Source organism: Dermacentor variabilis, chromosome 8 (genome assembly GCF_050947875.1).
Source record: "Dermacentor variabilis isolate Ectoservices chromosome 8, ASM5094787v1, whole genome shotgun sequence".
In the NCBI taxonomy this organism is placed as follows: domain Eukaryota; kingdom Metazoa; phylum Arthropoda; class Arachnida; order Ixodida; family Ixodidae; genus Dermacentor; species Dermacentor variabilis.
The window spans coordinates 2834515-2851884 of record NC_134575.1 but is presented as its reverse complement, the minus strand read 5'-3'; the positions used below and the strand labels follow the sequence as shown (position 1 = coordinate 2851884).

Below are 17370 nucleotides of genomic sequence, written 5' to 3'. Positions count from 1 at the left end.
GAGGAATTCCAGATCAAGCTACAGAACAGGTATTCGGCTATAACTCCGGAAGATGACCTTAGTGTTGAAGCAATGAACGACAATCTTGTGGGCATCATTAAGGAGTGTGCAATGGAAGTCGCTGGTAACTCCGTTAGGCAGGATACCAGCAAACTATCGCAGGAGACGGAAGATCTGATCAAGAAACGCCAATGTATGAAAGCATCTAACCCTACAGCTAGAATAGAACTGGCAGAACTTTCGAAGTTAATCAACAAGCGTAAGACAGCTGACATAAGGAAGTATAATATGGATAGAATTGAACATGCTCTCAGGAACGGAGGAAGCCTAAAAACAGTGAAGAAGAAACTAGGAATTGGCAAGAATCAGATGTATGCGTTAAGAGACAAAGCCGGCAATATCATTACTAATATGGATGAGATAGTTCAAGTGGCTGAGGATTTCTATAGAGATTTATACAGTACCAGTGGCACCCTCGACGATAATGGAAGAGAAATTAGTCCAGAGGAATTCGAAATCCCAAAGGCAACGCCGGAAGAAGTAAAGAAAGCCTTGGGAGATATGCAAATGGGGAAGGCAGCTGGGGAGGATCAGGTAACAACAGATTTGTTGAAGGATGGTGGACAGATTGTTCTAGAGAAACTGGCCACCCTGTATACGCAATGCCTCATGACCTCGAGCGTACCGGAATCTTGGAAGAACGCTAACGTAATCCTAATCCATAAGAAAGGGGACGCCAAAGACTTGAAAAATTATAGACCGATCAGCTTACTGTCCATTGCCTACAAACTATTTACTAACGTAATCGCAAATAGAATCAGGAACACCTTAGACTTCTGTCAAGCAAAGGACCAGGCAGGATTCCGTAAAGGCTACTCAACAATAGATCATATTCACACTATCAATCAGGTGATAGAGAAATGTGCGGAATATAACCAACCCTTATATATAGCTTTCATTGATTACGAGAAAGCGTTTGATTCTGTCGAAACCTCAGCAGTCATGGAGGCATTACGGAATCAGGGTGTAGACGAGCCGTATGTAAAAATACTGAAAGATATCTATAGCGGCTCCACAGCCACCGTAGTCCTCCATAAATCAAGCAACAAAATCCCAATAAAGAAAGGCGTCAGGCAGGGAGATACGATATCTCCAATGCTATTCACAGCGTGTTTACAGGAGGTATTCAGAGACCTGGATTGGGAAGAATTGGGGATAAAAGTTAATGGAGAATACCTTAGTAACTTGCAATTCGCTGATGATATTGCCTTGCTTAGTAACTCAGGGGACCAATTGCAATGCATGCTCACTGACGTGGAGAGGCAAAGCAGAAGAGTGGGTCTAAAAATTAATCTGCAGAAAACTAAAGTAATGCTTAACAGGCTCGGAAGAGAACAGCAATTTACAATAGGCAGCGAGGCACTGGAAGTCGTAACGGAATACATCTACTTAGGGCAGGTAGTGACGGCGGATCCGGATCATGAGACGGAAATAATCAGAAGAATAAGAATGGGCTGGGGTGCGTTTGGCAGGCATTCTCAGATCATGAACAGCAGGTTGCCATTATCCCTCAATATAATAATATTTGGGGTTTTACGTGCCAAAACCACTTTCTGATTATGAGGCACGCCGTAGTGGAGGACTCCGGAAATTTTGACCACCTGGGGTTCTTTAACGTGCACCTAAATCTAAGCACACGGGTGTTTTTCGCATTTCGTCCCCATCGAAATGCGGCCGCCGTGGCCGGGATACGAATTATCCCTCAAGAGAAGACTATATAATAGCTGTGTCTTACCAGTACTCACCTACGGGGCAGAAACCTGGAGGCTTACGAAAAGGGTTCTACTCAAATTGAGGACGACGCAACGAGCTATGGAAAGAAGAATGACAGGTGTAACGTTAAGGGATAAGAAAAGAGCAGATTGGGTGAGGGGACAAACGCGAGTTAATGACATCTTAGTTGAAATCAAGAAAAAGAAATGGGCATGGGCAGGACATGTAATGAGGAGGGAAGATAACCGATGGTCATTAAGGGTTACAGACTGGATCCCAAGGGAAGGGAAGCGTAGCAGGGGGCGGCAGAAAGTTAGGTGGGCGGATGAGATTAAGAAGTTTGCAGGCATGGCATGGCCACAATTAGTACATGACCGGGGTTGTTGGAGAAGTATGGGAGAGGCCTTTGCCCTGCAGTGGGCATAACCAGGCTGATGATGATGATGATGATGATGATGCTGATGATGATGATGATGAACAGATAGGTAGGACATTGGGCAAAATGAAAAATCACCGACCCTTCCCATCCGTGAAAATGGTCAAACAGCGAAGCTGTATCAGTTAGACCGAGTGTTACACCGTGCAATGGAGTATTAGTGTAATGCTGTATTTGTTGATGGTCGCGGCAGCCGTTTAAACTCGGCATCTCTGGCGAGCAGCTCGAGGTCGGCCCTACGACGACGAGCCCGTTCACGAGCCAACTCTCGTTGACCCTCGCGGTAGGCCGCTTCTTCCTCAGGAGTACGCACTACTCGTGATCATCCCATAGTTGTAGCTGGCATGGAATGTGCGGAACCACTAATCCAAAGCTCCGTGTACTGCAGGCGCAAGACCCGCACTTCTTGCTGGCCCAATAAGTGCCGGCAGCCAGGCGCGCCTCTGTAGTTGGCGTTTCAATCGCTGGCGAGTGTTCCTTGGCCGCAAACCGCAAGCATAAAATGTATGTTTTTTTTTCCGCGGCAGGGTGGAATCAATCGTCGATAAATTCGGCGCCGATTTTTCTTGGTCGCCGAAAGTGAACCGTGTGACAACCGTCTAAGATTGGCGCATAACAGGGCATTCTCACAGGGGGGAAAGCGGTCACTCCAACCCCTTTTCTCGTGTTGAGCTCTTCCTCTCCCGCTAGGTCACGTGGCCCCTTTTTAGCGAAGTGCGACGGAACAGGGTCCGCATAAACAGCTTCGCTGTAAAATTGGTTCATCTCTCTTTCACAGGAATCGGTCATAACACGAAGGTGCAACAATTAGTCCCAGCTTTGTTGGATGCTAAGAGACAGCCTCGAAAGGCGGGAGTGTGCTCGGGGTACGCGAAGCCGGCACAACTAGACATCACCGGCACCCTACGACGGCACAAGGATCCGTGACAGTTGGCACACAAATGATAGCTGCCGAACGACTCGCGACCGGGAAGCATCCTCCGGAAACGTTGCATTGCACGCAATGAAGCGCCGCTTAAAATCCGCTATAGAAACCACGGGCGTTCGCAAACCGTACGCGCGAAGCCGAAGGCGTTGCCCGTAAATCGCCTCACGAACTCGCGGTCCGCTGCCGCTAAAGAAACACTGCTTGTGGACCGGCAGCTGTCTTGCAGCTTGACTTGGCGAGTGACCTCCTGTTGTCGAGCGGCTTCGCCGAAGTTATTATAGCACTTTGGTCGCTTGGTTAAGCAGCGCAGTGACTGGCGACGCGCTCAGCTCCACGAGGCGAGAGGCACAGTTTGTTGTGCTTAAAGCGCCTGACGGGGCTTTAAGGCAACGTAACTCTAAGTCACATAAGTTTCATGTCAGTGAGCTGCACAATCAGCGACGCCCATGCTATTACACACGGACATGAATTATTTACGCATGTACATGACGACAAATGGTTCACTTTTTGCTTTCATTCAGAGTACCATGGCACGAGTGGAGAGATCCCAGTCAACTACGCCAACACTCATACGCCACTGAGTGACGCTTTCCTCAAGGCGTGCAACGAGTCGGGTTATCTGTACGTCGACTACAACGGACGGCGACAGTCGGGTGAGTGCGCACTTTTCCTCGACGGGACAGAGGCTTCCAGTGCAATAGCTTTCGCTTGTAAAGACATACTTACAGACTTCGGAAACTAACGCATAATTCCTAATCAGGCTCACAATTTTATCAACAGGCTTGCTTTACAGAGTAGTTTAAGTTCGATTCCGTGCACTGTCGGTTTTAAAGGGACTGACAATTGGCCAGACTGCGTTGTGAGATGTTGATGAAAATGAAATGACCATGTTTTATAGTGATAGATTCGAGCACGCTATTCCCTGTTTAAGTCGGAATTATAATGTCAAAAAATAATAATCTAAAAGACCAGTAAGTGGCGCGGCCTGGCAGTGAAATCTTGGTACTTCGGATGTAGTCTATCAGATTACTGTACGTAAGTCGGCTGCTATTAAGTACATCATACTTATTGCTTAAACTCGCAGTTCATATATTATCAGACGCTTGCAGCTTTATTCTACGCGTATTGCAAGGTAAAGAAAGTCCACGCTAACGAGCGGAGCTCGCGTCCCATCACAATGCATGGCGGCGCACGTGCACGCGCGCGAGTTTGCGAGTAATTAATACCGAGAGCTGTCTGGTCTCCCTGTGAGATACAACATGCCATCGACTAGTTGTGCCGTAAATGGGTGCCAGCAGTACAATATTACCCCGCGCGTTCCTACGGCGGCATGCTGAACTGTGTATCACATTGAAAAGCATCGTTTTGCTTCAGAAAACTCAGCGTGGCTTGGCCAAAGACGCTCTTGACTGGTAAATCACCAATGAAGCTGGACAGGAAACCACGAAATCACGTAGCTGTAATTGAATAAATAATTTGACACTTCGTAAAACATGGATCGCAGGAACATCGACTTGATAAACAAAATAACACTTTCTGCCAGATAGGGCCGCATTTCTCGTCTGCCTCCTTCAAATTGCGGCGTATAAACGCTATAATCGCAATCGCGCTCACCTATCACTGGTATTAGCATGCTTCCAATGAACGATTACGGTCTCACAGCAGATAGAAACATTCTGATAAAAATTGTTCCACGGCGTTTTCCCCGTTACCACTTCATGATTAGACATTCTGACCGGTAAGCTTTCCCTTGCACTAAAGAAATGGGAACCACAGAGATTGGTTGTGAGTTCTTTGAATGTGTGCGGCACCGATAGCGATTGTGGTAGAAAGAAAAAAATAACTAAGAATAAAAAAAGCAAAAGAACACCTTGTGCATAGCCCTCTAACTTCATGCGAGTAGTTTTCACTTCTGCGCGCATCATAGATAAAAAGAAATTTACACGTAATAATATTTGCGCATTTATCGTGGCGTCGTGCTTCTGTGAATGGTACTAGGTCACGAATGTGGAGAAATCGCTTTGTAAAACCCGCAAGAGGCGAATTCCACTCTTGAGAATGCGAGAAGGCTCGACCAGACGACGACTCCTGAGCTTCCATCGAACCTTCGTCGTAATCGGCTGCGGGCGCCTGGACGCCGTCGTGCGGGTTGCTCAGTTTTCGACGGTCTCTCGACGTGCTCGGTGGCACAGCTTTGTTCACGCAACGTTCGAATGTCCGTTCTGCAAAGCCCAACGGCCGAAATGCCCGTGGAAGTCACACTCGAGCCTGGCGTGCTGTCGTCTCGCAGGGTACTCGAGGGTGGAGGCCAACGTCGCCCACGGGACGCGGCAGAGTGCCAACAGGTGCTTCCTGTCGCCTGTTCGACGCAAGCGGCCGAACCTTCACATCAGCCTCTACAGCCTCGCGACCAAGGTGAGCGCCTCTGCACGCGCGTATCTCCGGCGTGTCCTCTGTGCCGCACCCACAAAGTGACCAGACAAGTCGATTTAGGCGAGACACCTCCAGCTTTTTCGGCCGCAGTCCAGAAGATTGCAACGGGGTTATTTTCTGTCCTGCTCTCCTGCGTCTCGCTCGTAATAAGCTTAGAATGCAGCTTGGTGGGCCTGCAAGGCACGCCTGAGTCTGCACTACTCTGAAATACAGGCATTGCTCTGAGCATTACAGTAAAAAAAGAAAGAAGGTGTCCGTTTGCTCAAGCACCGACAGGAAGCGCACGTAAAGACTCGAGACTCTAACAGATCCAGCAACAACAGGGAAGGCTGAGAGATGAAAATTTAGCATAGGAAATTTTTCGTAGAAGAAAGCAGAAGAAAATGTCCCTAAAGACACGTCCGCAGGACCCGATGAAACCGCAATACAAGTAATCAAATACCTCGGTCCAAAGAGCAAGGAACTGCTGACCAATTCCCTAAAACGAGTGATTAGAACGAAAAAAGTTCGGGTTGGATAGTGTTACAGCAAGATGAACTTCATCTACAAAGCCAAAGGCGATACGGATAAGGCAAGCTCGTACAGATCAGTTACAGTAACGTGGGTTATACAAAAGGTGTCCCAACTATTATGCCCGAAAATTTAAAGATATGCGAATGCCACGCAGCTGGACAGAGCCAAGGAAATATTGCTTGCCGTCGCTTGGAGATACATTATTTTTTGCATTCGTCCTAATTACATAATTGTTCTTAATTAATTAAGCAACTTCCCAAATATCATACTTAGATATAAAGTGTCAATGAGAAAATTCTAGAGCGACATGAAAAACTCCCGATACAGCTTTTTATTCCTCAATTCGTGCTACATAAAAGTGTTTTTCCGAGCGTGGAAGAAGCCCGCGAATGCGCGCAAAATTGTTGCGCGACTGGTCGCTCGAGGCACTTGGCGTGTATTCGCGGGCTTCTTTCGCACTCGAAAAAACACGTTATGTAGCACGTATTGAGAAACAGAAAGCTGCATCGGGAGTTTTTCATGTCGCTCTATAATCCTCTCACTCAAACGTTTCATCTAACTACTATATTTGAGAAGTAGATTAATTAAGAATAGTTATGTAATTAATGCAGAATGCAAGAAATACTCTGAGTATCTCCCAGCGACGGCAAACAACATTACCTTGGTTCTGTCCAGCTACGTGGCATCTGCATCTATTTAAATCTTGGTGTATGACAGTCGGGTTACTCTGGATATATATAAATTGCGAATTAAGGCTCATTAACAGCGGCGACTGACAGCGGTCGTGCGACCAAGTTGTTCACAAATGGTCGCCTTTCTCGAAAAGCGACTGTTTTGGGCCCAGTCGCTCGGTGCTCGATTCTTCAGGCACCGAATTTTACCGGTGCTGACATATGGGGCAGAGACTTGGAGACTGGCAAAAAAGCTTGAGAACAAGTTAAGGACCGCGCAAAGCGCTATGGAACGAATAATGCTAGGCATAACGTTAAGAGACAGAAAGAGAGCGGTTTGGATCAGAGCGCAAACGGGTACAACCGATATTCTAATTGACATTAACAGAAAAAAAATGGAGCTGGGCAGGTCATGTAATGCGCAGGTTAGATAACCGTTGGACCATTTTTGGGGTTACAGAATGGGTGCCAAGAGAAGGGAAGCGCAGTCGAGGACGGCAGAAGGCTAGGTGGGGTGATGAAATTAGGAAATTCGCGGGCGCTAGTTAGAATCGGTTGGCGCAAGACATGGGTAACTGGAGATCGCAGGGAGAGGCATTCGTCCTGCAGTGGACATAAAATAGGCTGATGATGATACGTATTATTATTGATCACACGTGGTGAACTATGGTGGACCGAAGAGTTCATTGAATTTATATAAAATTTCGCGATGCTGCAGTGAAAAAGGGCAGCGAGGTCTGACAGAAGTCCCTGACCCTGCACAGCAGCAGGAGTACAGCGCATATGAAGATTTGCTACAATTTTAATAATTCAACAAATTATGCTATTTGGTGTATAAGTCCACAGCACCATGTCATCGCTAGTTAAGGAAATAGTATTGTCGAGGCTGTATACAACAAAGTACAGTCAGCACGAAAGGCTTACAGTATTCACTACGGAAAAAAACAACAAGAAAATGTCAGCAGATCTCGCAGAATTACAAACCAGTTTCCAGCGAAGCTCTCTCTTACGAGCAGTTGAAATGAATGTTTCGGTTTCCTGTAATAGCACTTGAAATAGTGGCCTTTGAAACCTTGCTTGCATGTAACACTTGCAAGCACTTATCTTTAGGAATTTTTAAAAGCCAGTAATTCATCAACACTCGTTTTGCTTCACCAGCACATTAACCCTAGCCTCCCCCCTTCCCGCCCACCCCGTTTTATTGCTAGATTTGATCACGTTTTCGTTCCCATTTCTCCCAGAGCATTGAGATGATAAAGTTATGGATCTCTATCGGGCGTAACTTACTGCAAATGCCGAATCGACCCCTTACTTTGGAGTTAGCCTACACGTTACCATAACGCGCCTTTTATTTTCGCCAAATATAACCAAGGTACCTTGATTAGTTCACTGAGGACCTCGAAGAAACCAACTACGAACGTCTTATGACGCATGAAAATAGGACAAAAAGATATCGAACGTTCAGTAACTATTCGCAGTGATTCTAACTGGACCAGGAACGTAAAAAAACTTTGTCAGACATGACACATACCATGACAAATCTTCCTATTTCCAGGAAACATAAAGGTGGTACAACCTATAGCTATGCCGGGACAATGCAAAGCATAGCTGATAGCGACCGTATCACAGGTTCTGAAACTTGATTAAGATATTTTCTTTTTTACAAAAGCTGTGTTTGATTCAACTCATTTAACTTCGCACACAAATTTTTCATAGCGTTGCACCCATGTTCACTAAATTTGATCTCGTTGGCACCTGTAGTTCTGCCAGGGCCAACGGGCTAAATTCTTCTCTGTTCATTAGACACACTCATAACGCTCTAGAGCACTCGCGTACGTTATTCCTTACCACAGCACCAATTACTCGCCAACTTTGAACTTTACGTATACACATCACCCATTACCTCGTTTGTCCTCACTGTCACCAAATACAAAGAAACTGCCTTGTTTAGTTCCCAGAGGACACCAAGCGAACCCAGTATACGTATCACGTATATCACCACCACCTCCACCACCTCCACCACCTCCACCACCACCAACAACAAGGGTTTAATAAATATTCTTAACGCTTATAAGTAAGCCAGAAACGTTAAAACTTCGCGACGCATTACAATTACGTTGTGCCAATTTCTTCAAAGTATGAAGTTTGGGAAATGCAGAGTTCTCTTTGTCAAAGGTAGCTGATAAGGTAAGTTTGGCACTTTCGAGCGCTTGCTGAAATTTTTCTAAATTAATTTTTTCTTCCAACAGTAGTATTTGATCAACACATTTAACATCGCGCGCAAACTTGGCGTAGCTTCGCCCTAATTGAAGCGCTTATCAGTGTCCACCTTTCTTCTCTAGTCCAACAATAAACTCTTGTAGTGGCTTTGCCCGTATGTTCAAAAATTTGACTTTAGTTGGGGTTGCGCTTATGCCATGACAGCGGCGTAGGTCTTGCGCCGCTCGTAGGACACACACTAATAACGCTATATGCACCACTTGCATACGTAAGCTATTGTAAAAAAAAAGCGTATTTAAGCCACCTACCTGGTACATTGCCTACACGTTACACATATCGTGCCACTAATGTTTCCCGAATATGAAGAAGGTGCTTTGTTTAGTTCACCGAAGACACTGGAGAAAGAAACTGCGAGCCTCGCATGACGAACATTAATATATATATATATATATATATATATATATATATATATATATATATATATATATATATATATATATATATATATGTAGTCATATCATAAGAAGCCAACAAGCCCTGACACCAAGGACAACACAGGGGAAATTAATTGTGCTTAATAAGTGAAATAAAGAGACGATAAATTATTGGAAAGTAAAGTGGATGAAAAATTGGGCCCCTCGGTTAACCCCCTTTCTTCTCGTTCATATATATATATATATATATATATATAAAGAAATGAGCTTTCGGTATTTACAACGGCACATTCAAAGCAAATACGTGAAAGTGTCGCAATGAATCACGCTTAACGTTTTCCCTAATTTCACGGAATTTGAAGTTCCTACCATGTGCAGTTTTAGGAGTCTGGGAAGCATTTTATATAACCGCGGTATGGCACATAGGAAAGCCTGAGTAAGCGTCTTTCTACAAAGGCTGCAGTCAACCCACACGGATGACACATTTATCACTCGTCAGTCAGCACACGATTCTTACGTCAACAAAATTTCCTCGTGCATCGAACAGTTTACTGAGGAAACCGGGATAAGCAACTAAATAACGCTTAAAAATTAGGAGGACGCAGGTTTTTAGTGAATATTTTCAAAGCACATAAGTAACCTACACATTTCAAATCTTCGGTGCATATGATCCAAAATGTGGCCCCTGTTTACTCAAAACGTGAAATCTCTAAATTTTCTACTTCTGCCAGGGAACGTGTGCTAGTGTAACTCTTATGTTGAAACAGCCTAAGAATAAATTGGACACACACGCACACACACGCACGCACAAAAACAACAAAAATAGTACCACTGTCAAAATAATTGGTCACCAACGCGCTCAACTGTCGACATTCCTGAAGGTCGTTCTCACCAACACATTTAGGTAAGTGGAGATTGCACAATGAAATTCGACAGCCTCAGATATATATATATATATATATATATATATATATATATATATATATATATATATATATATATATATATATATATAGATATATATATGTATGTATGTGTGTGTGTGTGTGTGTGTGTGTCATTAGATGATTTTTCGTTTTCAAGTACGATTAGGTGGCCTCAAGGAAATTGGGCATGACGCAAGAAGCGCAACGTGGAGTTTGTTATGGCGTCAAGTGCCCAGCGCCAGCCTTGTCCGCAATGGCAACGTGTGTAGCGCACCCCGTTCGTTGCCTGCTACAGCTCTTCTCGGTGAGGCGCGAGAGAGAATTCTCGCTGCCCAAACAACGGGGGAGAAGGAAGAGCGTTGCACACGTGGCCAATGCATTCGGATTGAACGTTTGGACTCAGCTGTTGCATTGATGGATTTTCCAGCGTGCAGCCGAAAGCGCCCGCTTTCAAAAGTAGCGGTGGGGGGGGGGGGGGGGGAATGGTTACATACTTTGACATACTGAATACAGGGGGGTGCAAAAGCCTTACCCTGCCTTTCTGCCTCTAAAAATCACGCTGCAACACTCGGTCAAGTCGGCCCCCCCTCCTTCCCCTAATTTCGTTATTGCAAGCTCAGTTCTTTGAGTTTACCCTTTTATGGTGTCTAGACTGTTTTGCTGAGCCTTTGCTGGTGTAGTTATGACACAACCAGCCAAATACGCGCTTCTTACGTGCAGAGCTCGCAAATACTCCTTAAGCTATCAGTTAAATGTATTATTCCCTCTCTTTGCACGTGGACTCCGACGGCGCCTTCCTGACCTAGCAGGTGTTTGTGGTTTTTGTTTCAAAACCTTCTTTCCATTGTTTCCTTTTTTTTTCGCAACGAAGGTAACCTTTGAAGGCAAGCGGGCCTCAGGCGTGAAGTTTACGAAGAATTGCAAAGTCGGATTCGTGGCGGCAACGCGCGAGGTCATCGTGTCTGCCGGGGCCATCAATTCAGCAAAGCTACTGCTACTGTCTGGAGTGGGACCTAGGCAAGACCTGGAGACACTCAAGGTAATAACGGCGAGTACTTGGCGTGGCGCCCTCTCGTGAGTGACGTCACGGCCAGGACGCCGCTCACTCCGGCTCGCACGGCTGCCGCGCGCGCTCGTTCCCTTCCTGTATGTTTGGCGTATGGGTAGCTCGAGCCGTACTTATCGAAGGATATGTCGGCTTCTTTCTGCTACCATGACTGAAGCACAGTTCCTTCTTCAAAAGCGCGTTAGTCGAGAAGATTCGCGGCTTAGGTATCGCAAGCTATGCAGCGTTGAAGGGGTCTACTGGTTTTGCAATGCATATATGCGCCGCGTCTGTCCATAAAATTTTGCATAAGAAGAATGTCTGCATATTCAACAATTCAACACGCGAAGTTGTGCACGATACCTTGCTAAAGACTTAACATTCCCTTAGTACTTGGCTATTAGAGACATTGCATTTTAAATGGAAGAAAAATCTTGGTATTTAGTGTCAACATGTATCCGTGTAGACACTGCCCAGCGAAGCTGGCATAATGAATCTTATTACTCTGGGGAGTTGTTCAAGTAAAATATGACCACTTTATTAATGCGTAAAAGGAAGAGTTAGGCGCGCATTTCGTGCGAAAGAGTTTCCTGCTATTTCACCGCTCTCTGAAACAGGCCTCCATAAAACGAATTGCTCATGGCTGCTAACACGACCGCGCGTTATGTAGAGTAATTACATATTTAATTCACAAATTACCCAAAAGAAATGCTTCGTGGTTAAGATCGAGAGCCAATCAATTGCAAGCGATGAAATGTTTCATGGTGGCCCTTAGCAGCTTTTATCGACAATATGGCACACCCCTCACGCAACGGTAGCAACCGACTCTCCGTATGGCGAGGAACGCAATGTTCGCGAAACCCATCAGTTCACTACAACTTCGAATTGAAACCATGAAGAGTTTTTTTTACAGCGCCAATTGCCATGCCTAAAGTATAGTAGAGGTATTACAGCACAGCTTAGGTTGCCTAGAAAAGGAAAATTCAGACACCGTCTGCCCCACCATGTCTCGATCCAGCGTTGTTTAATTATACAAATGGAGAACTATTCGCTTCGTCAGTACGTAAAAGAGAACCTCGCAAACCTTCATAAGGAAGACGCTTCAAGCCTTACATATTTCACTTGATTTTTGACCCTCCACTTTGGAATTATGATATCTTCAATATGTCCCATACTACTAATGAATTACGCTTCGGTTTCTTTCTGGCTGCCGCCATACGATCCAGGAGGCATACTTCACTAAAGAATTTGGGCCCGGCAGCCTTTGTCAGTTCGCCAAACAGGTTCGTCATGTATATTCCTCGAGCAACAAACACCACTAAATTACCGCCACTTAAAGTATACACGCGAAGAACCGCCTAATTTTGAGAAGCAGTTAAAGGAGCAAGTGGTGCTGGTAGAATCTAAACTGCAGTGTTAAGTCCTCGTGCTGCTGCCGAGCGTTTCTGTGAAGAAATGCAAAAATTCGATATTGTACCATGAACTACTCGTTGTGAGCAAACATGTTTCAGCGGATTAAAGTCAAGGTAACTGTTGCAGAAGCCATAGATATGCAGCGTTTGTGACATGCTTGTTGCTTAATATGGATGAGATAGTTAAAGTGGCTGAAAAATTCTATAGAGATTTATACAGTACCAGTAGCACCCACGACGATAATGTGAGAGAGAATAGCCTAGAGGAATTTGAAATCCCACAAGAAACGCCGGAAGAAGTAAAGAACGCCTTGGGAGCTATGCAAAGGGGGAAGGCAGCTGGGGAGGATCGGGTAACAGCAGATTTGTTGAAGGATGGTGGACACATTGTTCTAGAAAAACTGGCCACCTTGTATACACAATGCCTCATGACCTCGAGCGTACCGGAATCTTGGAAGAACGCTAACATAATCCTAATCCATAAGAAATGGGACGCCGAACACTAGAAAAACTATAGACCGATCAGCTTACTGTCCGTTGCCTACAAAGTATTTACTAAGGTAATCGCAAATAGAATCAGGAACACCTTAGACTTCTGTCAACCAAAGGACCAGGCAGGATTCCGTAAAGGCTACTCAACAATAGACCATATTCACACTATCAATCAGGTGATAGAGAAATGTGTGGAATATAACCATCCCTTATATATAGCTTTCATTGATTACGAAAAAGCGTTTGATTCAGTCGAAACCTCAGCAGTCATGGAGGCATTACGGAATCAGGGTGTAGATAAGCCATATGTAAAAATACTGAAAGATATCTATAGCGGCTCCACAGCCACCGTAGTCCTCCATAAAGAAAGCAACAAAATCCCAATAAAGAAAGGCGTCAGACAGGGAGATACGACCTCGCCAATGCTATTCCGAGCATGTTACAGGAGGTATTCAGAGACCTCGAGTGGGAAGAATTGGGGATAAAAGTTGATGGAGAATACGTAAGCAACTTGCGATTCGCTGATGATATTGCCTTGCTTAGTAACTCAGGGGACCAACTGCAATGCATGCTCACTGACCTGGAGAGGCAAAGCAGGAGGGTGGGTCTGAAAATTAATCTGCAGAAAACAAAAGTAATGTTTAACAGTATCAGAAGAGAACAGCAGTTTACGATAGATAGCGAGGCACTGGAAGTTGTAAGGGAATACATCTACTTATAGCAGGTAGTGACCACGTATCCGGATCATGAGACTGAAATAACCAGAAGAATAAGAATGGGCTAAGAATAAGCTAGGCATTCTCAAATCATGAACAGCAGGTTGCCACTATTCCTCAGCAGACAAGTGTATAACAGCTGTGTCTTACCAGTACTCGCGTACGGGGCAGAAACCTGGAGGCTTGCGAAAATGGTTCTACTTAAATTGAGGACGACGCAACGGGCTATGGAAAGAAGAATGATGGGTGTAACGTTAAGGGATAAGAAAAGAGCAGATTGGGTGAGGGAACAAACGCGAGTTAATGACATCTTAGTTGAAATCAAGAAAAAGAAATGGGCATGGGCAGGACATGTAATGAGGAGGGAAGATAACCGATGGTCATTAAGGGTTACGGACTGGATTCCAAGGGAAGGGAAGCGTAGCAGGGGGCGGCAGAAAGTTAAGTGGGCGGATGAGATTAAGAAGTTTGCAGGGACAACATGGCCACAATTAGTACATGACAGAGGTTGTTGGAAAAGTATGGGAGAGGCCTTTGCCCTGCAGTGGGCGTAACCAGGCTGATGATGATGACTTAGATTTATGTGCGCGTTAAAGAATTCCAGGTGGTCGAAATTTCCGGAGTCCTCCACTACGGCGCGCCTCATAATCAGAATGTGGTTTTGGCACGTAAAACCCCATAATTAATTAGAACCGCAGCCACGCAAAATCAAACTTCTCTTATCCAATCCTCTCTTCCTGAGGCACATACACTACTGCTGTCTGATGTGTAGTACGACGCCTGCTGCCAACATAAATCGATTATTCCTGCTTCAAAAAAAAAGAGTAATTCGTACTGTCTGTGACGCTCCAGCAGATGCTCATACTGCATCTCTCTTCAAGGAGTCAAAATCACTCGCGCTGCACTCTCTGCAAGACTTCAGGTTGTCGTTAGCCCATCCTAAAGACGAGAAACAAAACCAGTCACGCGTTGCGTCCTTAACGCAGTTGTTCAGAAACAGAACAGAATACAGCACACGGCCACCTGAATACTAGCCTGGGCCACATCCTCGCACTAACTGCGTTTTTCGAATGTTACATCATTGCTTACCATACCTGTTAAATACATTCATGTACAATAACATCGATGTCACTCCTTGTCCTGTTCCACGTTTGTATGAGTTCTTCAGCGATGTACTAACGTGGCTGATTTTTTCGCTTCATACTTCTCACTATTTGTGTTGCTCATGTGTAAACTACGGATTACGTGTCTTCGTTGGTTTGTTAGTGTTTTCTTACAATGGCGTTTCTTTTTTTGCTGGCACAAGTTTAAGCCAACATTGTATTGTATTGTTTTTTATTGGCGATCCTAAATCAGTGCCTATGCCTGCCGCTAGACTGTGTTTTAAGGCCCGTCAAGTTGCTGTGCCGAACGTTTTCCTTAAATCCCCCATAAATTGTATGCTTAGTAAAAAAGGCAATTCAATTAAATTCAATCACAGTCTCAATTTATCTGCCACTGGTCAGAACGGGCCTTAGAAAGTCTATCTCACTATGATGCAAGGTCACAGAAGGCTTGGTTCACACACATGCTTTTGCTCCCATCGTAAACATCTCGCCGATTTCATGTGCGAGGTGATTCTCGTGAAGACAGTAAAACTAAAACACGTGTGTGAGCCAAGCATCTGTGACCTTATCAATGACGAGCAGTTGCAGATAAATTAGGTACGTAACCTCACCTTCCTCCGCGCCACTCACAAGCCACTGTTCTGACATGTCTGTGTCATTGGGGTTCATATATACCAGCTCTTTCTTCTTTAAGTGGAGCACTGAAAAAGAAGTAGTTGGGGCCAAAGGGCTAAACATTGTATTGGGTAAACGCGTTCTCTTTTACAGAAATAACCTAAAATGGGAACTGTGTGATGCAAAGTCCATGTTAATGTCCTTCCTGTGACATCTGCGACCTTGCAGAATCACAATCTAACTACCAGCGCAGCTGTTTCTGTGCAGCAGTTGGAATAAGAATTTCGATTGCTTGTGAATGAATCACGCATATTAAAACGTTTCCTAGATATAACTGGCCCGTTTAAACCTTGGTCGCATACAACGCTTTCGAGCACTCGCTAAATAACTTTTTTTTTCACCAAGATGGTAATTCGTCCACACATATAGACCGGCAACATAAACTAAACGCACTCAGGACTATTCACAAAATAATTTTTATAGACAGCGAACACACAATGCCCACTCACAAAATACATTTGTTTAGTTCACCTAAGACACCACGGAAGCCCACTACGAACTTCCTGGACCAGGACGAATTTTTCTTCAACTGCGAGGCTTTTCTTTCGGGGAACCCGTATGGGTTTCCTTTGTAGAAGTCGCTGAGATCGGGTGGATGTATCATTTTCCCTTAGCTAATAACTTCTCTCCAGCTTGCGGGCTTCCGCAGAACTATTACGTGAGAAAGAACGAGGGTTCAGTAAATATTTGCGACGCCTCTAATTAGGCCAAAAGCGTTTAAGTCACGCCACAGATTACACTTAACAGGATCCCGTTTTCCACCAAGTATAAACTTGGTGTAAAGTTGTCTCTATACATTGGAAAATACAGCTGATAACGGCTGAATTGTTGCAAAGGCTGCATTTGATCCACACACATTTAAGCGGAAGCTTTATCTCGGAAGTTCCTATCGAAATACAAGGGGACGGAGAAATCATTTTTATGGGCAAGCACGGTACCGATTTTGGTATAGATTCCTGCATTAAAAAATTAATTAAATCTAAGTGTCTATAGGATCGTGTCGGTTCCTCGAACGATCAGCGCGGCAGCGCTGTGTATGCATTTTTCGTCATTCATGTGGTTCGTGTCCTTTTCACGCTAATAGCGTGCCTGTAAGATGACATAGATTGACCGGTACAAATGACACATTTAAATTGAATGCTGAACCAAATTTTCCGTTATTGCCAGATACCCGTCGTGGCTGACCTCCCTGTTGGCCGAGGTCTTCAGGACCACGTGGTCTTCACGGGTCTCGTGGTCACCACACCAAAGGACGAAGTTGGCGTCTTCAACATCTCCGCCATTCAACAGTATGCTTACAACAGGACTGGTACGAATGCTGTTTGCTGCCGCTGACACCTTCAGCATGCATTGCTTCTATACATCTATGCGTCTATACATTGAGGGATCCAGCATTTGACTTCATGTTAGGCACACAAGTGCGCTGCAACTTAGAAACGTTGAGCAAGGGGATTTCAGTTCAACACCTTCGTTGTCTAAAGAATGCCATCTTTTTTGGAGAGGCTGGCGCTTTGGCCTATGATGGGGAGGTACGGAAATTCAGGTATGGGATTTTGTGGAAAGGGAGGGGCAAACTGATGTTGGTAACTC

The 17370-nt window shown here is 44.9% G+C and overlaps 1 protein-coding gene across 2 annotated transcripts in view; it reads left to right on the top strand.

The window, feature by feature from the left end:
- The window catches only part of LOC142589525 (glucose dehydrogenase [FAD, quinone]-like), a 124740-nt gene that overhangs the window by 26145 nt on the left and 81225 nt on the right, over nt 1-17370 (top strand). For both annotated transcript variants that reach the window (XM_075700929.1, XM_075700930.1), the window contains exons 4-7: nt 3659-3790; nt 5428-5552; nt 11206-11373; nt 16948-17089. In XM_075700929.1, the coding sequence (XP_075557044.1) occupies nt 3659-3790; nt 5428-5552; nt 11206-11373; nt 16948-17089 (567 nt within the window). The remainder of the gene's footprint in view (nt 1-3658; nt 3791-5427; nt 5553-11205; nt 11374-16947; nt 17090-17370) is intronic.